Genomic DNA, 26495 nt, shown 5'->3' with positions numbered 1-26495 from the left:
CAAATTGGTTCCTACAAACACAGAAATTCTACCTAGGTTGCATTTTTCTGTGAGAAAAAATTCCCTCAGGATATCTTGTTTTAGAGCTCTCGGAGGCGAATACGCCTTAGCGTAAAAATCGTATTTATTTCAATCCTAAGTTTACAGTTCATACTTCATAGTTTCATAGCTCTACTTTACCCGGAAGAAACCTTTCTTTCGGGAATAACATGTCCACTTATTACCTACACGTGATCCCAGGCGTATTGCTACGACCGGTAATCCGGATTATTCGGAGGTGCGCAATATGGCGGGCCAGACGTGTTTGCAAACACGCGTGAGCGCAGGCGCGATGTCGAAACCGCCCTAAAATTCGCTCGCCCCGAGTTTATCCCGTATCTGCGCCACTCAAGCGCTCCATAAATCGTCTCTCCAACGTCTCGGTGTCCCAAATCCTCCGCGAATGGCCGACCGGTCGCAAAAGACGCCGCCGACAAATGTGCGAGGTGCTCGGCCGGTGTTCGGCGCGTTCCTCTCATTGGCCAACTCGGGACTGCCTACGACGTGACACGAAGCCGAGGCTTCGCGATAAAGAAGTCAATTCTTTTTTATCGATCACCCGCATATGCCTCGCTGTTGTCCCCTCGTATTTACCGACTGTTATTCCTGGCTTAAGGTGAAGTGAAACCCCCTTCAAATCAGTCGATTCGAATACAACACCTTTTTTTAAGGGCATTAGACCAAACTGTCCGAAACTTTGACACATCACTCCTGATCATGTACGAATTGTCCTGACACATTCCAAATTTGGATTTTGTGACAAAATTGTTTAACTTAGTCCGGACCAGAACCAAAATGGCGTCGAGCTCTCATATTTCGATCGATATACAATTATCGAAGGCTTTGATATGAGAATTGAGAGGGTCAGGACAGTTTTACGACAATTTAGAACACTCCGGTAATCGATAAACTCGCATTTGAACGGGATAAAACAAAAAAAGTGTTGTATGCGCCTCTATGCTAAAACGATGGGAATACGAGGTCCCGGAGTGAAAATTTATTTGACCTGGAAATCACAGATGGCGCAGGGGGTCCCTCTGCAGTCAATTAGGGCCCCGGAAAACATGAATCCAGAGTATTTCTGGAGTTTTACTTCGATTTCTTGATATTTATTGTACGTAAACGACAGGTGGAGTATGCCATTTGGTACAATATCCAATATAATTCGACACAGCTGTCGATATAAAAACAAACGTCGGCAGCGTAGGCATTTAGAAAAATCTTCTTTATCGACGTCGATCAAGTTCCTCGACGTGTTTCACTTCACCTTAAAATGGTCTTTAATGAAACTCGTTAAGTCATTGATTAGTCGATAATAGTTTCCACTTGGATGTTTACGTCGAGATCGGACCACTGAGCATTTTCTTGTGGATACGTTTCATCGACTGGCCACGTGGTACATGTAGAAGGTCAAAATGTGATAGAATTTCAGAAGTTGCGATTATAATGGGAGTTGTACAAGGTGAGGGAAAAATTCCGAAACCCTAATGTATTTTGTAATAATGCTTAGAGGAGACCGAAGTTATGTGTAACACGGGACAATTTTAATAAACTTACATACATTTTATCTTTAAACTTGGAAGAACGTATCGAGATAGTGGAAGCTTTCCGTTAGCATAATGAATGTCTTACAGTAATTTCATGGTTGTTAGACAAAGCATTTAGGTGTATCGACATTTTTTATATAATGGCTTAGGTAAATAATACTTTCATGAGTTCAATATGTTTGGTTTTTATTAAATTAGAGGGAGATGAAACTGATTTTCTCATGCCACGATATTGCATATGGAGTAGTTCGTTACATGCTTAATGCATTTAAAATGAAAATAATTGTAAGTAGTTATTATCATATCAGTCGTGTGACAGAATACATTGGAGACAGTTGTAACAAATCAAGTTAACTTGTTTATTTAAAAAAATTATATTGTCGCAAAAACATTCGATAACCTTTATTTGCGACAGATCTTTTGAACATGAGAATATGTTTCTTCCACGTAAGAAATTCGTAAACAGAATGGAAAATAAAAAATTGAGCAGTTTGGCACTTACGATTTAATCTGAATATTGGTTATGAGTCTACCAAATTGTATATTCATTTCGAATCCCAAATTAATATAGCCTGCTGTGTTTTTACGTATTTATCAACTTATATATTTCATTCTTAAATATTTACTCAATTTTTCAAATAAATAAGTATCGCTACATTTGCTCCGACAAGCGTTACACTCGCATCCTATACCGGTGGTAATTGTAACAATGACATCAGTATGGATAACAAAGTTGCAAATTTGTCATGATCTTCGAAAGTGATAAAATCTAAACCATCTTTTAATTGGGTTAATATATGTACCTAGTTTCAATCGTGAAAATTCATTACAGTCAATTATAGCATCAATAACGTAAAAATTGTTACAATTCACCTCGTTCTCCCCTATTTTAACCCTAGAACTACCAAGCCCAGTCAAAATTACTCATTTTAGATGGCCCACCACAGTAAAAAAAATCCGGTGGATATTCTAGTGTTAATTTGCGAGTCTCGGTATTTTTTCCTCATCTGGTAAATATACATGTTAAAGTAGAAATGTTGGTATCTTCGGCTCAGGTCTCCTTGGTTGACACACAAATATTGTATCTTTTTTATTTTTTAACATTGTGGATAAATACTCGAGTACTTTGAACACGTTTTCCTAATAATGGAACAAATAAGTACATCAAGGACTTCTTAATGAAAATGTTGTTTCGTATTGTAAAATTTGCTGTTACTAACACATTTTATGCTAAGAAATGGAACTTAATACCGGAGGTTTTCGTCTCACATTGATAAATAATGAGAGTCAATTATCGCTATAATTTATTTAAATATATTGCGGAAGAATTTTTATTTGTTCCCACATGTTTTAAAATCTCACGTAAAACCACGGGGTTTCTCGCATCTAGTACTTAACTATTATCTCTTTAATGTGAGCACGTTAACGGGATAATTTTTTATATGAATGCTTCTGGAGACATTCTTACACATATATTCACATATATACGATATCTCACAACACAATCTTAGTCCATTGCAGCGGTTCCTCAACTTTGAGTACTAACTTTCTATTTAACGATTTTCTTACGAAGTCGAGAATTTAGAATGGAAGGGATTTTATTGTGAAATTTGAGAACGTATCCGGTTTCGAGGAATGTTTAGTGAAGTAAGGGACCGATGCTTGTCTGCACGACTTTTTATTTAATTGGATCTTTTTAGTTACATAAATAAAAAATGTTGTAATCTGATATTACAGCAACCACGATACACGGAATAATACTCGTCCAGAAATGATTCTGTCATCTAGAGGAGAACTACGAATACTTTCTATGGAAAAAATCACATTGCCCGTTAAGAGGGAATCATCAGAATAAATCTTCAATTCTGCTGCAATCTGCAGTATTTTTCATTATTTGCATGTATATGTCAATTCGTTCATAAATTTGAGATGGACATTAAAAGGGTTAAACCATGTCCCCCAAACTAAGTACCTATGCTCATCCAACATTCATCTACTGAGCCTCAGGTGTTTCTCAAAAGTCGGGATGTCACGCGATCAGTACTCCCATTCTGTAATCAACAACATCTTTGCATAAATCACTTAAGGGGTTACACCACTTTGACCCACCCAAAAATTACGGTTTTTCAAGAATTTTTTTTCAAGAATTAAAACGTTTTTATTCAAATTAAAGTACAGTAAGGTATTATACTACTATTAAACAAAAAAATGCTTTTTTTGTATTTTTCTTATTTACAAAAATGGCGGCTTGAAAGGCGATTTACCGGAGCGCTGCGAAAATCGATGATCGTGCGGTGGGCACGATAACGCAGTCCAGGTTTAAGTTAGAACAATAAACGAAAAAGAATTAGTTTCTGTAGCCCAAAAGCTAGCGAAATACGTAGCCGTTTTCAAAAATATGCATTTTTCACAAAATGGCATCGATTTGAAAGGAAAGATACGTATTTTGCCCTAAATTTCGTTAATTAATGGTGCATAAAAAATGCGAATAGGAATACATTGAAAAAACCATACGTATTTCGCTAGATAAACATATCGCGAATAAAATAAAAAAAGAATCAAGGCGATTGATTGAAAATTGGCGGAGCTAGGGTGCCCACCGATTTTTAAAATGCAGTTTAAAAAAAAACGCGTTTACACCTATACACCTGCCTACCGCACGATCACCGATTTTCGCAGTGAGCGAGTTTAATAGTAGTATAATACCTTACAGTACTTTAATTTGGATAAAAACGTTTTAACTCTTAAAAAAAAAATCTTGAAAAAACCGTAATTTTTGGGTGCGTCAAAGTGGTGTAACCCCTTAAGAGGCCTGCTTCTGGTTTCACAAGATGCGAATATATTTGCAAGTTCGCCCCGGCAATTTATATGATTAACGAAATTTTCAATGGATCGGTTCACTTCGGTAACATGTCCTTCTGCGTAAGTTTCGTCTGGTATTCCGTTATTACTATTATCTATCATCCCGTTTCTGTTCCTTTCATCCCTTTTCGCTCCGTTGAGAAACATTTTGGTCGCATTTCTTTCTTTCACCCTTGCATGAGAGCATCCCCTGTTTCGCCCTAGCTCATTTACCTACGCGTGGAGCAGACACGGCGATTAATAATTTGGTATCAACCTGACGTGTCCTCTCTTTTCATTCGTCGGCCTCTCCAGATCTCTCGTTGCTTGCCTTTCACCGAGAGAGACCGCGCTCTTCCAGATCGCGTTAACCTCGCGCGCCTAACGCAACTGCGAAGTTGCGTTACCACCGCGTCCGGTAACTTCCCCTAAAGGCAAAAATACTTCAAGCTGAGTTTTACGAGCACTCGTCTGACTCAGTTGTTCGGAAAACTGGGGAAGAAATTAGACGAGATGATGATCTATCTTGCATACGAATGGACTATAAAATCAACAGAGTAAGGAACGGCTCTCGGAAAAAAAGAGAATAATGAATCGCAACAAGTGGTCGAAAAATCTTTAGAATATGATTTCTAGAAATTAAGAATTCGTTCCTGATCGCACACGAGCGATTTAAGGTGAAGTGAAACATCCTTCAAATCAGTCGATTCGAATACAACACTTTTTTTTAAGGGTATTAGACCAAACTGTCCGAAACTTTGACACATCACTCCTGATCATCTAAGAATTTTCCTGACACATTCAAAATTTGGATTTTTCAAAAGAATTTTTTAACTCAGTCCAGACCAGAACCAAAATGGCGTCGAGCTCTCATATTTCGATCAATATACAATTATCGAAGGCTCTGATATGAGAATCGAAAGGGTCAGGACAATTTTACGATAATTTAGAACACTCTGGTAATCGATAAACTCGCATTTGAACGGAATAAAGGCAAAAAAAGTGTTGTATGCGCTTCTTTGCTAAAACGATGGGAATACGAGGTCTCGGAGTGAAAATTTAATTGGCCTGGAAATCACAGATGGCGCAGGGGGTCCCTCTGCAGTCAATTAGGGCCCCGGAAAACATGAATCCGGAGGATTTCTGGAGTTTTACTTCGATTTCTTGATATTTATTGTACGAAAACGACAGGTGGAGTATGTCTTTGGGGTACAGTACCCAATATAATTCCAGAAAGCTGCCAATATAAAAACGAACGTCGGCAACGTAGTATTTAGAAAAATCTTCTTTATCGACGTTGATCAAGTTCCTCGACGTGTTTCACTTCACCTTAACTCATACGTAGTCCAAGTACGCAAGGCAGAAATTTGAATTTCCTACTTTCTCTTGCATTACGGCTAAAATTAAATGAAATTTGGGATCAAGTGATATTTTTCTAGACCTCGATGAGGCCGCTTTTCTCGTAAATAATATCAAGTAACATATCGACGGTAATTGAAGATAAGTGGCTTTTAACGGTCGTTAAAAAAATGGGTAGATTGTAATGTAGGTTTTTAGAGCCGCAATCTGTCTAATGCACCCCTTCGATCTAATTTTCTTAACATGCTAATGCTCCCATTACTCCAGGTTACAGTCGGCTGTACTTACGGATCTTCGATTTTATCTAAGGTTTAATTTTATCTTTTACGTCGTTTGCAAACGATCGTCGCAACAAACGGGAATGTTAAAGCACCGATCGGTCGTAAACACCTGACTACGGTGCATAATGATATACGCTTGCAAATGAGATCCTTGAATATTCCACAATTACATCTACTTAGTACCTTGTAGCGCGTTAACTTTAAAAGCGTACAGAATTACGTAACGTCCTCTTGGAACCATAGGCCGTGTAAAGAGGAGTTGCAATGTTATATGCCTCGGAACTTGGCTTTCCTTTGTTCCCCGAAAAAGATCGATGTCGAAACGGAACAATTGATTCCGCCTTTATTTGTCATCTTTTTGCCAACATTTTGTTCCAGCAGAAACAGTCGAACGATAAATTAACCCGCGATTAAGCATTATCGTTGCTTGGCAAATAGCCGCAATCGCTTCTTTGTCGATAATTATACATATTCGCAATTTTAAAGCTTATCATATTATTCAGGACATATGATATTGATAAGCCGAACAACACTGCCACACAAATGAGATCAGTTCATTGCCCTAATACATTGATACCGCTGTGTGGTACCGCATTATGCATGAGTTATTTGCAATTATGTATCATTTCGTATAAAGATTGCACAGTACCTTGTGCAATCCTCTAATTAATCGAGTGCCGCGGCCTGTAGCCGTTACTTAAAAAGGGTTAATACGATATCTTCAAATAAAGTCAGCCTCGTATCGTGAGAACGCTTTGGTACCTAAATAATTTGAAACCAAACCATGCCGAGTAATAAATATTCATTGGCCTATAAGTATGTACTTCACATTTTACTAGCATTAGCAAGCAGTGTGGCGTATAAATTATTTCAAAACAAAGAACAAACCAGCTTCAAAAATCAATTATTGGTCCTATCGTCATTCTTTGCAGGATTAGTTTCATCCATCTTCTTCCATCTAAATTCATTTTCATTCAAACCAGGCATATTAAAAAATCCTAAATTCCTAGATAATCCATCCACAATTTATACGAACTTCCTTTATTTATTTAACTCGCTAAACTCGACAATAAATTACGAATAAACTCTTACAATAAGAGTGCTGATCATCAATGACCTCTACGACACTTAGGGTGTTAGTAATTTTTAAAATACGTTGAATCCGCTTTTTAATCAGATCGATTGACACATGCCTCAGCCCGAGGGGCTATTTACCAGGAAATCAGTGAACATGATTTCCTTCTTTGAGAGCCGATTGTCGCTCATTTCATATAATAAATAACATTGCGATTAGGCAGTCACGTGTTAAAATCCATGATTTCCTGAGTGCACTCCCCCTCGCTTCATCCTTAAGCTTGTTTTATTTCCATTGTCAACATTTATCCCACAGTCAGCATTCACATAACTTATCCCGCGGCTCTACAATTAAGGTGAAATGGAACCTACTTCAAATCAGTCGATTCGAATACAATGCTTTTTTTTAAGGGTATTAGACCAAACTGTCCGAAACTTTGACACAGCTCTCCTGATCGACCTAAGAATTGTCCTGACACATTCCAAATTTGCATTTTGTGAAAAAATTGTTTAACTTAGTCCAGACCAGAACCAAAATGACGTCGAGCTCTCATATTTCGATCGATATACAATTATCGAAGGCTCTGATATGAGAATCGAGAGGGTCAGGACAGTTTTACGACAATTTAGAACACTCTGGTAATCGATAAACTCGCATTTGAACGGGATAAAGGCAAAAAAGTGTTTTCTGCGCTTCTATGCTAAAACGATGGGAATACGAGATCTCGGGGTGAAAATTTAATTGACCTGGAAATCACAGATGGCGCAGGGGGTCCCTCTGCAGTCAATTAGGGCCCCGGAAAGCATGAGTCCAGAGGATTTCTGGAGTTCTACTTCGATTTCTTGATATTTATTGTACGAAAACGACAGGTGGAATATGCCCTTTGGTACAATATCCAATATAATTCGACACAGCTGCCGATATAAAAACGAACGTCGGCAACGTAGGCATTTAGAAAAATTTTCTTTATCGACGTCGATCAAGTTCTTCGACGTGTTTCATTTCACCTTAAGGTAATACAAAAATTGCATCTGAGAGGTCAATTATTATTTATTTATTGTACGAAAACGACAGCTGGAGTATGCCATTTGGCACAATATCCAACATAATTCGACCCAGCTGTCAATATAAAAACGAACGTCGGCAACATAGGCATTTAGAAAAATCTTTATCTACGTCGATCAAATTCCTCGACATGTTTCATTTCACCTTAAGGGATTTGCGTCGAATGAGAAACGAGACAGACGATGATGGAAACCCTGGGATTGGGGTTGAGCCGTCGGTCTTGCAACGTTCCTTATCAATGTGCATACATGATCTTCTTTTTCTTCATTTTGCCTAAGACGCTGTTCGTTTCCTGTTCCAGCACGCCAACAACGTGCGGAAATCCGCAGGGGAATACGTGGCCCGGCGGCAGGCCCGCAAAGTCATGACCCGATCCATAACGTCGTCTCTGGCGATGCCTATGAGTCAGCTGAGCGACGTCGCTTTTCTGCCCAACGCGAAGGCCGGGACCTTCTTCGCTAGAGACAATGTCTCGAACTTCATCGCCTGGTGCCGAAACAGCCTCGGCATCATCGAGTGCCTCCTCTTCGAGACCGACGACCTGATCATGAGGAAGAACGAGCGTCACGTTATACTCTGCCTCCTGGAAGTGGCTAGGAGAGGAGCCAAATTCGGAATGCTCGCCCCGATGTTGGTTCAGATGGAACGTCAGATCGACCGCGAGATCGCTGCCGAGAACAAAGCTGCCAACGGCGGTGCCAACGACGACAGCGACGACGAATACGGCGAGATGCACCAGGAGGAGCCTTGCCTTATTTACGGCCCTCAGCCCCAGATCGTTACAAATGATCTGAAGAGCCTCGACGAGATGGTGAGTACATTTTTCTTTTTTTCAGAATTTTGCGATCTAAATTCCCCATTACGTGGTGCTGAGAATCTGAATATCTTTAAAAAGGAAAGACAGTGATTTTGGCGAGGATACCTCGAAGGATTTGAATTAGCGATTGTTTTCGGGAATTAATAGTGGGTAGTAATCATAGGTTTGTTGCCACTAGTCGATGTAAGGATTTTTTCCTTTAACACGTTGACTGCCCCGCGCATTTTATTTGACTGCTATGTCACCAGAATATGGGTGACGTGGCAGTCAATGTGTTAATTTTGGGAAATATGGTTAAGTGGCTTAGAGGATTATTTTCATTTTGGCGTGATTTTTGTATGTGCATTGCACGTGGTGTTCGACCTGGTATGGATGGATCCATGGTAGGCTGTAACATTGGTATACCGATTACTTTCAGTTATTAATCATAACATGTTGCTCCAAAATCTAACCGAATTGAGAGTGTCTAAAAATAGTTGAGAATAATATAACGTTAGAGAGAAAAAGTAAATCAAGAAGGAATGAGTGTTTATAGATTATCTTTCAACAGTGCCGATTATTCAATTCAACGTGTTTCTCTGCGATGGAAAGTCATTTTGAGAGCTGGATCTTAAGGTTACGATTATTAAGAATATTGACTAAGAATTATGTACCGCATTTTTTAAGGGTTTTATTTCAATTTACATTAGACTTTTTAAGATAGCACCGGAGAATTTTTAATTTCTGTCGACATTTTCTGTTACGATCCTTTATTTACAATTTTTTGGACTCAATCGATACTCCAGTATCTTTATGAATTGGATTGAAATCCTCGAATCGTATCAAGCTCTGTAATTGGTTTATTTATTAAACGAAAAATATATGACCCTTTCTCCCGAATCAATTAAAAAATGGATATATCGGTTGTGATACATCCATCTTTGAATTGATTCGGGAGAAAGGGTCATATATTTTTCGTTTAATAAATAAACCAATTACAGAGCTTGACACGATTCGAGGATTTCAATCCAACTCATAAATATTAATCATTTCTCTGAAATGCGTCGGTATGATGCGTAAGGGTAAAAAGGTTACACTGTGTCAAGGTATAATCATGTTAATTCTATTCCTCGAAATAAAAATGATTGGTTGAAATGTGAACGTCTATTCTAAGAAGTTCAATAAATGCAGTACGACAATTGCGATTGCTGTTATGGTTAGCTTCATTGCTCGTGTCCTCTCATAAAGATGACATTCAATAGAAGATTATATAAAGAAATAACATTGTACTATTTCTCAAGAATTGTTACCCGCATTGTCATTATCATTTTCTGTTATAATTGGGTTAGCGCAGTGACAGCCAATTTAAGATATAGATCTCGAATCGAGATCATTCATGACTTTCATCTAGAATGTAATGGATTCAATTATCTTCATTTAACCGTCTACTCTGTCTTTTTCTCACCGCGATTGCGTAATTAATATAATTATGTTTTTACGGGCATAACGGTTAACCATAGCTTCAGTCACTCATTATTACTACAACGACATTTCGTAATCTGACGAGCAAGTTATTAAGAATACGTTTCAGAGACTCCGTGTGATTTATGTCCATTCAAATGCCTGATCATCACTTAATAGGATACCGCGAGGATACAAGAAAAAGTCGACTACACATTTAATCTTTGTAGTAATAATAATTAAAACGAAGCATCAACGCATTTAACCAGTCGAATAATAAATCACTAATTACACCAATTTTATTCATCTTATCAATGATTATATATTCATATACATTTTTACTTCTTATATTTAACGTACGTAAAAACATTTTTCGCTAAAAAAAAATCGTAAGATCCAAAAGTAAAATGTGTGCAAATCAGAGAGTACCATACATTGTTTAGGATAAAATACTCATAATTACCAAGATATAGTAATCTTCTTTCATTGTGCTTAAGGTGAAGTGAAATACGCCGAGGAACTTGATCGACGTCGATAAAGAAAATTTTTCTAAATGCCTACGTTGCCGACGTTCGTTTTTATATCGGCAGCTGTGTCGAATTATATTGGATATTGTACCAAAGGGCATATTCCACCTGTCGTTTTCGTACAATAAATATCAAGAAATCGAAGTAGAACTCCAGAAATCCTCTGAATTCATGTTTTCCGGGGCCCTAATTGACTGCAGCGGCACCCCCTGCGCCATCTATGATTTCCAGGTCAAGTAAATTTTCACTCCAAGATCTCGTATTACCATCGTTTTAGCATAGAAGCGCATAAAACACTTTTTTCCTTTATCCCGTTCAAATTGCGAGTTTATCGATTACTAAAGTGTTCTAAATTGTCGTAAAATTGTCCTGTCCCTTTCGTTTCTCACATCAGAGCCTTCGATAATTGTATATTGATCAAAATATGAGAGCTCGACGCCATTTTGGTTCTTGTTTGGGCTGAGTTAACAAATTTTTTTGAAAAATCCAAATTTTGAATGTGTCAGGACAATTCTTAGATGATCACGAGTCATGTGACAAAGTTTCGGACAGTTTGGTCCAATACCCTTAAAATAAAGTGTTGTATTCGAATCGACAGATTTGAAAGGGGTTTCACTTCACCTTAACGATACATGTGATTATCAGATATGCACAAGTTTGATTATTAGATGGTGCTCTTTTTTTTTAGCGAGTTTCGGACAGTTTGGTCCAATACCCTTAAAATAAAGTGTTGTATTCGAATCGACAGATTTAAAAGGGGTTTCACTTCACCTTAACGATACATGTGGTTATCAGATATGCACAACTTTGATTATTAGATGGTGCTCTTTTTTTTTAGCGAGTTTCGGACAGTTTGGTCCAATACCCTTAAAAAAAAGTGTTGTATTCGCATCGACTGATTTGAAGTGGGTTTCACTTCACCTTAACGATACATGTGGTTATCAGATATGTACAAGTTTGATTATTAGATGGTGCTCTTTTTTTTACCAAGTAGGGTAATTAAGATATAATCGTAAACACCTTGTATAGTATCGTGAATTTCACTCGAACAAGGAGCTCCTGTAAATGTCTTGCTTGACCGCTAAGAGGGTGATGGAAATTGAATGGGGCGTTTAACTTTTGGTTCAATCAATTAAAGTTTACGGTTAAAAGGTTACTTCGCTTTCGGCTTACGGCAGAGTCGTTATTCACAAGGGGGATGAAGGACAGGTTAAGGTTCCCCTCAAAGCAAGGGAGTCAATGGGTTCTCAAGGTCGTGGTCGAGGTTCCACTAGGGGAGTAAAGAGCTACCGGGGTGAGTGGTTTAGAGGCCCGTATTGGGTATCGAGGTTAGATTGCAATTTTCGACTCAGCAATAAATAACAATTTGTGGGCCGAGAACAAGGAGGCGACGGGCTCCCAGCAATTCGTGAAGGCAATAAATAGCCATCAGTGGGAGTTTCGTCCGACGGGAATTATCGGATTGTGCGTAGTCGTCATCCGACTATTCGATATTGAAGCTGACTCATGGTGGGAGATGCGGATGAAAGTTTGGAAAACGTCTTGTTTAATTTTATCGTTGACACAATGTGGGAAGTTCGGTGAAAGTCCTTATTTCCGATTACTTTATTGAAAACACGTGCATACGGGTCAGGTGGGTGGAATATTGCATATCTGGAATCGAAGACGCTGCTTCTCTTGTTTACTCGTGTTTTCGATTTTTCTTGGGACTAACTGTTAAGGTGAAGTGAAACACATCGAGGAACTTGATCGACGTCGATAGAGAAGATTTCTCTAAATGCCTACGTTGCCGACATTCGTTTTTATATTGACAGCTGGGTCGAATTATATTGGATATTGTACCAAATGGCATACTCCACCTGTCGTTTTCGTACAATAAATATCAAGAAATCGAAGTGAAACTCCAGAAATCCTCTGGATTCATGCTTTCTGGGGCCCTAATTGACTGTAGAGGGACCCTCTGCGCCATCTGTGATTTCCAGGTGAATTAAATTTTCACTCCGAGACCTTCTATTCTCATCGTTTTAGCATAGAAGCGCATACAACACTTTTTTTGCCTTTATCCCGATCAAATGCGAGTTTATCGATTACCAGAGTGTTCTAAATTGTCGTAAAATTGCCCTGACCCTTTCGTTTCTCATATCAGAGCCTTCGATAATTGTATATCGATCGAAATATGAGAGCTCGACGCCATTTTCGTTCTGATCTGGACTGAGTTAAAAAATTTTTTTGAAAAATCCAAATTTTTAATGTGTCAGGACAATTCTTAGATGATCAGAAGTGATGTGTCAAAGTTTCGGACAGTTTGATTTAATACCCTTAAAAAAATGTGTTGTATTCGAATCGATTAATTTGAAGGAGGTTTCACTTCACCTTAAGGTGAAGTGAAACACATCGAGGAACTTGGTCGACGTCGATAGAGAAGATTTTTCTAAATGCCTACGTTGCCGACATTCGTTTTTATATCGACAGCTGGGTCGAATTATATTGGATATTGTACCAAATGGCATACTCCACCTGTCGTTTTCGTACAATAAATATCAAGAAATCGAAGTGAAACTCCAGAGATCCTCTGGATTCATGCTTTCTGGGGCTCTAATTGACTGCAGAGGGACCCTCTGCGCCATCTGTGATTTCCAGGTGAATTACATTTTCACTCCGAGACCTTGTATTCCCATCGTTTTAGCATAGAAGCTTAGAAAACACTTTTTTTGCCTTTATCCCGTTCAAATGCGAGTTTGTCGATTATCAGAGTGTTCTAAATTGTCGTAAAATTGTCCTGACCCTTTCGATTCTCATATCAGAGCATTCAATAATTGTATATCCATTGAAATATGAGAGCTCGACGACATTTTGGTTCTGGACTGGGCTAAGTTAAACAATTTCTTCCAAAAATAGAAATTTTGAATGTGTCAGGACAATTCTTAGATGATCAGGAGTGATGTGTCAAAGTTTCGGATAGTTTGGTCTAATACCCTTAAATAAAAATGTTGTATTCGAATCGACTAATTTGAAGGGGGTTTCACTTCACCTTAATACTTCGCAATTGTTGAAGACGAATATGGATGTTTGCGGTATGTCTCGCTGTTTCTATCACGGACACGGGGATGTACTTTCAGAGCGAAGATTTCACATCGCGTGCATGTCGTTTGTTAATCCCGCGCGTTATTAGATATTTAATTCGTCTGGAAGTTTGTACGCACCCTTCTCTCTTCTAGTATAATTCAGTCATTTATCAGAATGCATTGTGAAAGTAATCGCGTCTAACGGTGATTATATCGCGGTCGGTAAGCGGTTCGGTGTTCAGCCATTTAAAAAAGGTACTTCACATCATTATAACCGAGATGTATACAATACAGGATAAACGATAAATTCTAATTTCCCTGAATTTTGTCTTAACTCGCCTTCCTGGTCATTTATGTAATTACAAGTATTTTGTACTCGGAAGAATTATCTAAGTACCGCCCAGGGTCTTACACGAGTTACATCTGACTTCAGAAATTCATCAGCGTTTCGTTCATTTGCATTTAGGACTAGTAATGGAAATAATACGTCGCGATCAATATCGATTCTTAAGTGTAAAATATCAATATCTTAAAAGCGTACATACAGACGAAAGTATTAAATGGTATCAATACCTAAATGATACCTACACGCAGATATCAAACCTGAGTGACTACTCGTCCTCTGCAAATATTATCGATACTATCACAATACTTTTCGTGAACCGTCCAAACACAAACAACTAGTCTAGTTTGTGTTGATATGTACGTGCAAGTCAGAAAATTTACTGCCAACAGTCAATCGTTATTGTCGACTGTCAGTCGCCGAGTGTCCTGGGAGAGAATGCGATAAAGGTTAAAAAAAATCTTGAAAAGATCGTGGGGGTGGCAATATTACCGGAGGAATGAAAATGGAGTTATTAAGAGCAATATATGTACAAAAACATATTCTTTGATTAAAAATTTGGGGTAATTATTAACTGTGTTATTCATTAGAAATGAGTTAAGTTAAGAAATGAAAGATGAGAACTATTATTCATATATTGTATCATAAAGTATTTGAAATATTCGTTTATATTGTTGATAGTATCGATACTTCGGTACTTTGTTACCGTATCAGTTATAGCTGTATTGTTATGTATCACTCTAAAAGGTATCGATATCGAATATTGATGCCAAGTTCCTCATTTTTTATATATATATATATCGATACCTCGGAATAAATACCACAGAATTGAATTATTGCAATATTATTAATAAGTATCGTATCACTCCTATCACTATTTAGGACATTATTCAGAATTTTCGATCATTGGGACGAAACGCTGAACGGCAGATGGGCTTTTAGTTAGACGAACGATAAAACGTAGAAAAACGAGTTTCGACGGCGGTCTTTCGAAAAGGCGGAGACGCCGAGTCGCGTGCCAGCGTTATCTCTCCGTTGTGCGTTATGCGAAAACACTGCGGGTAAAACGCGCGGCGGGTTTTACGCGGCGCGGCACCGGCGAAATTAGAAGCGGCGACGGAGCGAGCGGAGCGCGCTTTCGGTTCTCTTTCCCGCGGTAATAATAATTGAAGATAGCAGAGCCCGATTGTGTATGCCCGGGCGTGATTAATCGGCGCATTGAGTCATGCGTGCGCGTCGGGCGCGATAACCAACGCCAACGTAATTGCGGAATGAATTCCGGAGAGGTGGGCTTTCGGTGAAAAAGAACGAGAGGAGCACGCCGAGCTAAAAGACGTCGATGGGATAAAGAAAGATGGCGCTCGGATGTGCATCCGCGGTGCAGTAGCCAAATTTTCACGGTTTGAGCATTATTTATTGTCGATATCGCGGATTTTTAGCCTTTCCGAATTGTCGCGGAAGATTTGTTAAAGAAATAAGGAACATGTGCGGATCAATGAAATCACTGGGGTCATAAACCTAGACACAAAAATGTGCCAAAATATGTGTAGAAATATTTGTATAATATGCACGCCAAGCTAAAAGACGTCGGTGGGATAAAGAAAGATGGCGCTCGGAGGTGCATCTGCGGTGCAGTAGCCAAATTTTGACGGTCTGAGTATTATTTATTATCGATATCGCGGATTTTTACCCTTTCCGAATTGTCGCGAAAGATTTGTTATAAGGAACATTTGCGGATCAATGAAATCACTGGGGTTATAAACTAAGACACAAAAATGTGCAAAAATATATGTAGAAATATTTGTATAATATGCAGATATATACAGACATATGTAAATAAGTACGCGGAACGGAGGTTGAGCCCCTGGGTGATATATTCTAAATTTCTAATATGGTTTGGGTTTATTCTTTTTATTATTTATTATTATTGTGGTTATTATCGTTGTTGTTATTGTGGGTGGTTTAATATAGGTTGGTTTAAGTGGATGGAAGGTAATTGAAGCGTAAAAAAATCGAGAGGATGGGAGAAAAGGATAAAGGAGGAAAGCAGAAACGAGGACGGAACTTGGGTGCATCTATGGTAACTTGGAATTCAACCTTGTTATCTGTTGGCGTCGAGATCGAAATTGTGGAAGGCGGAGAGACGCGTTGAAAAGCGAGAGTGGAAAAAGTGAATGCGCAAATAAGGTTGGGTACCGGCTCCGTATTCTCTGTGCGTTGGAGTCGGCGGTTTGTCCCGACATTCGTGCTTGCGAGCAGGACGCAAAAGTGTGCAAAAAGCTTTGACGCGACGGCACTTTAAAGTTCATATTACCGAGGCGACGAAGGGAACGCGAGAACTGGCGTTGAACCGCATCGCTAGGGTGCTCGTTAGGAAAGAATTCCGACAACGTTGAGGTTCATTGAATGAAATTTATCGAGCGCCTTGCTACCTATAATTGCGTCGCTCCCACGTGAGCTTGGAACAATAAATGGCCGTCCGAAACAATTAATCGTTAACGACTAAACTATGCCGAGTGTCGGAGAGTTATCTAAATGACGTTTAGTTAATGCGTAACAAGTTTAAAAACAATTAATTTAAAAACTGAAGAGATAAACGTGTCCGTTCATTTTTTGTTACGTTATAAAAGTGATAAACGCAGAAATGTTTTAGGATATATATGAGCCCATAACTATGAAAGTGGTCTGTCAAAATTTAAAAAAAATGAGTTTATCAGTTATTTCACCCCACATTATTTTAAACTAAATTAATTCAATGTAATTTTTTCGATATTGTCAAAAATGAACCATTAGATAGTGGTTGTAATTTCAATATTATATGGAATTCATTTAGTGTTAATTATGAAAGTGGTCTAAGTCAAAAATTTAAAGAAATGATATAAACATAACCTTAAAATAGCACGTGGCCCTTGGCGCGTTTTTGAACTACACAATAAGCCGACAAATGACAATCAAACAATAACAGAAACGACAATACTTTCCGGTCTACCTAACAATATATGGAATTCATTTAGTTCTATTTTGAAAGTGCATTAATTTAGTTGGGCTCTTCCAAACTAATTATTGGTGGAAAAATATTTTATATATTTTACCACTACGTCAACAGCGGTTCAGTTACCTAACTTACGTTAATGACAACGTACTTATTATGTGAATATGTTAATTATTATTCAGATATGATGTGATTTGCAGATATTATACGACCACGTAATACTTCTTTAGATGATTCTAAATTTCACGTTTTGAATCTTTCACCTAAAAGAGGAAGACCAAAAATATACGGAAATATTAAATTACTTCCATTATACACCACCACTAGACCAGTAACGGAAGAAAAACAAAGATATTATGTGTTTATTACCATACATCCCTCCAGTTTTTCAAGAACATTTTAAAAATCTTAAAAACACATAATGATAAAAGCCTAAAATGATAAAAATGGATTACTTTTTAAAAATAATTAAAGGTTCATGAATTATTTCATTAAAATTATTGTTTCTAATAAAACTCGTAGTTTTTTATTGCTTTAAGTCATTCATAGGAAATTCAGTTCATTTTGAAAATGGTCCAAATCAATTCACACTCTAAAAACGACATTTTGGTATGAAATTCACACAAAATTTCATATTCATAATAAATTTCGATTAATCAAGAGTAATAAAATTCTAAATTAAAATGTTGCATGATATAAAAATATTTTTTAATTTATTCAAATGCAATGCATTAAATATCTCGAAACAAGAAATATATGACTTAGACCACTTTCATAATTATGGGCACATATATAAGCCCAGATGAATACCTACGCGTTGTTCATTATTACCGTTTTTATGGGGTGGGACCATTACCGTTCCTGTGAGTCTCATTTATTCTTTTAGTAATCACCCCAGCAAATTTCTGGCACAATCCACGCGAGAGTGTTTTTCTTAGAAATTGTATTTTTCTTCCGCCATAATATTTATACGTGCCACCTGCGGTCAGCTTGGCATACAGAGGAATTTTATGAATCGGAACATCGCTAAACAATCCTGATAATGCGTTATTTAAAAGCAGGATTAATGGAAACCCTGTCCCGTTGACGTTTCGCGATGCCCTGTATTTTTGAAAAATGCAGCATTTTTCCCTTCGTCCAGTTCATAATGGAAATAGAACAGAGATCTGCTGCCGTCTTTATGACAATTTACGATGCACGCGTTGTACTTATGGACACGTGATATAACGCGCAGCATCCCAGGTAGGCGAGAGAAAATCTCTCCAGGGGGGAATTTTATGAAGTAGAAATCCTGTAAACAAGCTTGAGCGCTTATAACGTAAATAATGCATTCTTTTTAACGCGTTTAATGCCTCTGCATTACTTCCTACCGTCGATTCGGTTTCTTTGTTTTGCGATTCCTTGAAATCCTTTTCTGGATTCCTCATTCGTGGATCCTGGAAATGCAAAAATACTTAACTTTCTACAAAACTCTGAACTGATTAAAATAATGAAACGGGAATGTTTCAAAATATTTCAAATTAAAGGGGAAATGAAATATAACCCAACAATAAGTTAAAATTCATCGGAGTTTGACATTGGTGCCATGTTTAAATACTTTTTTAAGCCACTGGCAAAAATATATTATACGTAATTTATAAATAAAAAAATAGTTATATGCTTGAAATCAAGTTATATATACGCCAGTTTTTTTTTTTTTTTTAATAACTGCTATAAGCGTCGAATTGTTACTCAGCAAATTTGCTTAATTTGTAATAAATAATGCAAATAACTTTCCGTATCACATGGTCATCGAGGCAATTACAAGTTTCAATGTACGTATATTCAATGCATCATCCGTAACATTAATAACGATAAGTCCGGTTTGTCATATTAGATGTATAGATAGACATTTCAATTAAATTTTTTAATCACATCTCGTTTTAATTATCTGCATTGTAATTGCCTTGCAAACCAACCGTTAGAATAACCAAATCAAAGTACAATGGCGGACATGAATGCCTCCCCTGCAGATACGGCATCACCTGTGCAGGATGGGAGGGCATTGATGTCTCTCAGTGTACGTATCACTGTTTCCGATAAGAGGGAGAAGTATTCCGTCCCGGGATAATTTTAATGCAAGTCGTGATCAATATTAAAAATGTTTAATTTCCTCTCAGGAAATTACCTTCATCTCCGTTGAGCACTACTCGCGTTAACGACCGTTCATCGGTAATGCAACGAAAATAATTTCCTGACGTCAATCAGCTCCTTAATCCTTTACACCCTTTTAAAATAACCTGCAAGGCATTCCCTCTCTTATTGTTTTCATTTATTCATTTCCCGAGGCAAAATGTTGATCCTACATAGAACCTCTAATTGTAGGCCTTATTTTTTGAACTAGTTTTGAGATAATATAAAGAAGGATAATTTTTATGCAATTGAGGTCGTATAATTTAAAAATGGTATATATTTTTATTTCTTGTACATTTATGCCTAAATTGGATTCAATTCGTATTAAGTAGGGCGTACAAAATGGAAAGTAGGATTTAAAGGGTGAATAGGACCAGAAGAGGGCTTACTTAAAGTACGCAAGTTCAAAGCCAAACTAAAATTTCAACTCGGCTCGTTTATCCGACCCTTTAATTTTTTTGATTTAGGACTTAACAATCGATTGTTCGCATTTGGCACACTTCACCGTGAGAATTCCTAACGCCGTTTGGGCACAACCGGCAAAACCGGACACGGCCGGCACCGGTTTCTTTCACATGATAATAATGCAAATAAATGATAGTTACATTACTTTTGGCAGAAAAGCCGGTGCCGGCGCCGGTTTTGCCGGTACGTGGGTAAACGGCGGAAGAGTAAGTTTGAACGGTACAAGGAGTGGACGCTCCCTAAGGAGACAAAGGGGAGATTCGGGAGCTGTTAGGTCCCTACCTAACGTTTTATTTTAAGTAATATTAAGAAAGAGACTAAGCAACGCGTCTCGTGCTCCAAAGCGCTCCTGGAGACATGCTCTCCCTCATTCTTATTTCCCCTTTGTTTATCCGAGTACTTCCGCACCCCAAACTAGATGACAGCCCTGGGAAACGTCAAACATTCAGAATCTCTGGAAAAGACACTTTCCACCTGTTTCCCCTTCGACCTGTCCCCAAGCCAATCACATGAGACATTTCCCTCCTCAATCTTAAAAACCCACCAATAAGCATCTTCCTCCGCGCCTAGGAACATCCTAGGTCAGTATAAAAAGGCCCGCTCCGAAGGGCTTGCGCTCTGATCTACCAGTTTGAACTATCTCCATTCTATAATCTGCGTGCGAGGCACCTGTAACTCTCGGCGAACGCTAGTCCCCTTGAGTTGACCGAATCTACGAGTCGTTCCTGTAAAACCGAGAGGCATCGAAAATAAAGTATCTTCGTTACTTTGCTCAACGAGGTCTTTGGCTGGTTTCAACCATCTGGAAGCGAGTCCCCAAAACAAACCCACGAGGCACGGTCCGATCGACATCCTCGGGTAATCGCCATCACCGCTCCCGAGTAAACGATCCCCGACCTGACAGAGCCTGTGGTTCCGGGTGCTTCCCGGCGGGCGTCTTGGACCGACTTTTCTGAAATCCCATTAGTTTCTAGTAACCCAGAATATCGCCTATTAACGTCGGATTTTCAAGGAAAAATCCTTAGTATTGTAGTGGTAATTCTGAATGTATTTATATAATAAGTAATATATGTAAAGGGAGAGATGGAGGGAGAAATAGGGAGAGATGAAGAGAGAGGGAACCAAGAGGCTAAGAGGTGTTCCGTTGAAGAGAAGCAAGTCGGCTGCCGTTGTCAAAGGCCGTTGCCAGAAATTTGAGGAACTCTATTCCGATCGTGGACGCACGATCTGGTCAGAAATTTATAACGTTCCTCCTGCGGAGCCTGACGATGTACTATTAATTGGAGTAAAATCGTTGGATTGCTAAAAAGACAATCCCTTCTACTGCCGCACGGACGATCCCTCATACAACTCCAGAAAGATAAGCCTCTCTCTCTCTCGAACATTGTCACATAGTTCATGCGTCCCGTTCTCGTCATATTTGTCTTTGTAATTCGCCTTTCTGTTTATTTATCTTTTTATTCCTGCGTAGCGTTTTATTCTTATATTTATTTATTTTTGTATTGTTATATTTTCCGTTAGCGCGATTATTCTGTTATTTATTCTTTTAAGTTCGTTTTGTAATGGTCTCGGTCTCTTTTTATTCTATTTATAATTTGCGCATGTTTTTATTTATTTATTCATTCTTGTTTGTTTAATATAGAGACCTTTTAGAATTTCCCTTTTCTTCTTATTGGTTTGTCTCCTAGTCTTTTTAGAAGTCCCTCACTCAGGGAAATCTCAACCGTTACAGTATCGAATTTGATGAACTCAAGGACTGGGACGTCCCTAAGGAGATAAAGGGACGCTCCGGAACGTGGCTCGTTCCGATTTCAGGTTGACTCCGCGGGACTATCTCGAGTCCGTGCTCGCGGCGGCGCTCGATGTATATTCAGGAATTCCAGGACATTTCCCGGGCCGGGATTCCAAGTGGATGGGGAGGAGGACTCGTTAAAGTCCGGCGGGAGGCGAGCTCGGGGGCGATAGACGTGTGCCCGGCTGTTTATGCTTGCGAATCCGCGCGCGGATAAGCACGAGCACGCTCGTCCGCGTCCGCAGCTGCAGGCAACGAGGTAGGAGGGCTCGGTAGCACCGCGGAATGCAGTTGAATTCCTGGGGGCCTTCGAACGACTAGCGCCGCTCGACATTTTTGTCCGTGTAAGACCGAGCCATTGGCTGTGCCCGCGCGACCGTTAGCCGCGCGTGTGCGAACCCGACGAAGGTGCGCGCCGCGTCGCGCCGCGCCGTGTCGCGGCCAAGCGACACGCGGCGACGCGACGCGCTTTCGTGTACGCACGAGTACGCGCGACTGACGCGAACGCTTTGCACTTTCTACCGCGGTAGTCTTCTAACTTCCTAAGAATTTTCAAAAGTTAGCAGTTTCGTATTCATTTCGACCTATAATCGATTGTATTAATTACTTTCATTATTCGATTTATTTCTAACAAGGAAACATTCCCAAGTGTCCGCCATCGATCTTATTGAGTTTCATATATGTTGCAGAACACAAAAATCTAAGACACGGGTTTTTTTTTTTCTGCACTGGTCCACATTTAAGGGATGAAACAGCCCCCCGAAAATTTGGCGAAAATTCGATTTTTATATTAATTTTCGTAGAAGCGGTTGAGGGATTTCGACGAAACTTGGCATAAACGTATTCTGTATAAGGACGGTGGAAATAAAATATTGTCCATGAATGTTACACCTCCCCAAGGAGGTGAACTACCCTTCAAGTGACATTTTTTTTTAATATCCATTAAACAAGCATTCCTACTTAAGTCCCACTTACGCGATGTGATTATTCACAAAAAATTAAGAAATACGTGTTTTTTGCTTTTTGCCTATAAACATTTATACATCGGTTGAAAAGAATGGATATAGGTGGTATATGGGTACATCCCGACTATCTTTATTGTCAATAGATATGAGTCCCCTTAGTTCGACATAGACATCCTTTCGAGGACTACAAACCCTGTCATGTCGAAGTCGAACGCAAACTGCACCTGGATCATTATATTCCGAATTTCGTATAGCCCATAAAATTGTCATTGCGGTACGGTGGCATCGGAGGGCAACGGGTCAGATTAGGTTCGACCTGGCGTCTCTGGCAGGGCATATTTCCGCGACGTCGGAGAAGCAGAGACTCCGATATCTGGATAATTGTATTCCAAATTTCCTATAGCCCATCAAATTATCATCGCGGAACGGCGACGTCGGAGGGCAACGGGTCAGATTAGGTTCAACCTGGCATCTCTGGCAAGGCATATTTCCGGGACATCGAGAAGCAGGGACTCCGGTATTCCAGATCATTGTATTCCGAATTTCGTTTAGCCCATCAATTGTCATCGCGGAGCGGTGATGTCGCAGGGCAACGGGTCAGGTTAGGTTCAACCTTGCATCTTTGGCAGGGCATATTTCCGCAACGTCGAGAAGCAGGGACTCCGGTATCTGGATCATTATATTCCGAATTTCGTTTAGCCCATCAAATTGTCATCGCGGAGCGGTGATGTCGCAGGGCAACGGGTCAGGTTAGGTTCGACCTGGCGTCTCTGGCAGGGCATATTTCCACGACGTCGGAGAAGCAGAGACTCCGATATCTGGATAATTGTATTCCAAATTTCGTATAGCCCATCAAATTGTCATCGCGGAACGGCGACGTCGGAGGGCAACGGGTCAGATTAGGTTCAACCTGGCATCTCTGGCAAGGCATATTTCCGGGACGTCGAGAAGCAGGGACTCCGGTATTCCGGATCATTGTATTCCGAATTTCGTTTAGCCCATCAAATTGTCATCGCGGAGCGGTGATGTCGCAGGGCAACGGGTCAGGTTAGGTTCAACCTGGCATCTCTGGCAAGGCATATTTCCGGGACGTCGAGAAGCAGGGACTCCGGTATCTGGATCATTGTATTCCGAATTTCGTATAGCCCATCAAATTGTCATTGCGGAACGGTGATGTCGGAAGGCAACGGGTCAGATTAGGTTTAACCTGGCATCTCTGGCAGGGCATATTTCCGCGACGTCGAGAAATAGGGACTCCGGTTTTCCGGATTATTATATTCCGAATTTCGTTTAGCCCATCAAATTAGATTGTCATTGCGGAACGGCGACGTCGGAGGGCAACGGGTCAGATTAGGTTCAACCTGGCATCTTTGGCAGGGCATATGTCCACGACGTCGAGAAGTAGGGACTCCGGTATCTGGATCATTGTATTCCGAATTTCGTTTAGCCCATCAAATTGTCATTGCGGAACGGCGACATCGGAGGGCAACGGGTCTGATTAGGTTTAACCTGGCATCTCTGGCAGGGCATATTTCCGCGACGTCGAGAAGCAGGGACTCCGGTATCTGTATCATTGTATTCCGAATTTCGTATAGCCCATCAAATTGTCATCGCGGAACGGCGACGTCGGAGGGCAACGGGTCAGATTAGGTTCGACCTGGCATCTCCGATAGGGCATAGTCCTGCGACGTCGAGAAGCAGGGACTCCGGTATCTGAATCATTGTATTCCGAATTTCGTGTAGCCCATCAAATTGTCATTGCGGAACGGCGACGTCGGAGGGCAACGGGTCAGATTAGGTTCGACCTGGCATCTCCGATAGGGCAGAGTCCTGCGACGTCGAGAAGCAGGGACTCTCCGGGATTCCCACACGAGCGTTCGGTTCCTCCGTGGATTCCCTCGGCAGCCCGCATATTCGCCGGAGAATTCCGATCGATCGCGATCGGTTTCAATTGGTTTCGACCGCGAGCCGACTCGACGAGGCGCGAACGGCCGTAATTCAGATATATCCCTCTCTCGGGGCGCTCTCCGAATCCGCGAGGCTGCGCGCCTCGCTCGATAAGGCCGACAAGGCGGAAAAGGGACGTCCCCGGCGAGCATTCCACGGTCTCGCGGGACTCTATCGACCGGCCGATCGCCGGGATAATTGAAAACTCCTGGGACCAGCATCCGTAATAACCGGTAATCACGCCTGTCGTCTTAATGAGACGCCGAGGACTCGCTAATTCGTGGCCGCGGCACCGCGCGTGCCGCGCTCGATTACGCACGCCAGGTTCCGAGGCTGCAGTCACGGTGCGGACGGATTTCAATTTGACGGAGGTCCTACTTAACACGAGCTGTGCGAAGGAAATTGCCAGGGAGTATTTTTATTTGGGGTAGAAAAGACGGTGATGGCTGTTTGTGGGGTACATACGCGCTCATGGTTCTTCGGAATAGATAGTTGAAGAGGATGGATAATTGCAAAATATATAAGCTCTTCTTTAAAATCGGCCTTAAAAGATACACTAGAAATATGTTAAATTATGAGGAGGAACTACTCATCCCATACCGTCCTCTTCTATCGGGACTTCAATCGGATTTGACTGATTTTTTCTCTGGTCCATTTATCTACGAACTCCGGAGGGTGGGGCTAATCTCTTCGTCGCGTCATCCTGGACGAATGTGATCGGCGGATTACCGAATACAGGTTGAATGTAGTTTGAATATCTTGTAGTCTCACTGGCTTTTGCTCTTATACGTTGTAGTGCCATCAAGTTTGGTCCTTGCGAAAAGCGGCGACAATACAATAGATGCCATTTTCCGGGACTGATGTCTGAGCTGCATTGTTGCAATGTTCGCGGTGTCCTAGAGTCTTGCGGATAACGAGATGTGTTGGAATTTGAGAAAAGCTGTGTTAACACGGGGTAAATGTTGAGATTGTACTAAAGACTTATCGATATAAGCCGCAAGATACCCGGAGCACCTGTTTCGAGCAGTCTTGGGATTTTGTTGTGTTTCCGATAATTTGGACTCGGTCTTAGTCGTGAGAAAGTTCTCTCGTAACGGACACGACAAAACGGGGCAATTTGCATGCTGGTTACCGCGCCGAAAACGAAAGTCAAAAAGTCCTCTAAAGCAGTCGTCGAGCTACACGGAGTCTCACTTAGCGTGGGACGGGAGAGAAGTCGCGACGATATCCTTAATCTGTCCTTCGCTGGAAACCGGTAACAAGACGCGTTCTGCCGATGAAATTCGCCACAGGATTCCACGCCGATTATTATCCTGTCTGTCGGGAAAGGGGAAAAAACAAAATCTGGAGCGTACTCCTTGGAGAAGGCAAGTTCAAGAGCGGAAAATGAGTTTTTCAAAATAGTGTCGGTAACAGAGGCGCGGTATAGAAAATAGCTACTTTTTCATTTTTATTCTTATGCAGCAGCACCCTCAACAGCAAATGCGTGTACAGTTGAAATTAGGACTATAAGGACGTTAGGTCTATGATTTTGTGGAATGATCGTTCACATTTATTTGTGACCTATCATTCAATGCAATTTATGATTCAACGTGAGCATTTTATTTTGAATGATACTTTCAATTTTTGTTCTATTCTGTTTTCTTTTTTTATTCTGTTCGAATAAAGATATTGGATACTTTGAAAACAAATTCGAATGACATGGAACACTATTTTCATACGGATTTGCTAGGAAAGAATGGGAAGCAACCACTCCCCTCTTC

At 40.2% G+C, this 26495-nt stretch overlaps 1 protein-coding gene across 1 annotated transcript in view; it reads left to right on the top strand.

Moving 5' to 3' along the window:
* LOC111673978 (GAS2-like protein pickled eggs) overlaps positions 1-9129 on the top strand; it is a 63228-nt gene extending 54099 nt beyond the window's left edge. Inside the window, exon 3 of the mRNA XM_023432459.1 lies at positions 8509-9129. Coding sequence (XP_023288227.1) covers positions 8509-9114 — 606 coding nt within the window. The 3' untranslated portion in view covers positions 9115-9129. The remainder of the gene's footprint in view (positions 1-8508) is intronic.
* Positions 9130-26495: the final 17366 nt, after the last annotated feature.

The sequence above is a fragment of the Orussus abietinus genome, unplaced genomic scaffold (assembly GCF_000612105.2).
Source record: "Orussus abietinus isolate OABI.00-Male unplaced genomic scaffold, Oabi_2.0 scaffold170, whole genome shotgun sequence".
Taxonomy (NCBI): Eukaryota; Metazoa; Arthropoda; class Insecta; order Hymenoptera; family Orussidae; genus Orussus; species Orussus abietinus.
The sequence above is the reverse complement of the archived record's forward strand: the minus strand, read 5'-3'. Positions and strand labels throughout refer to the sequence as shown.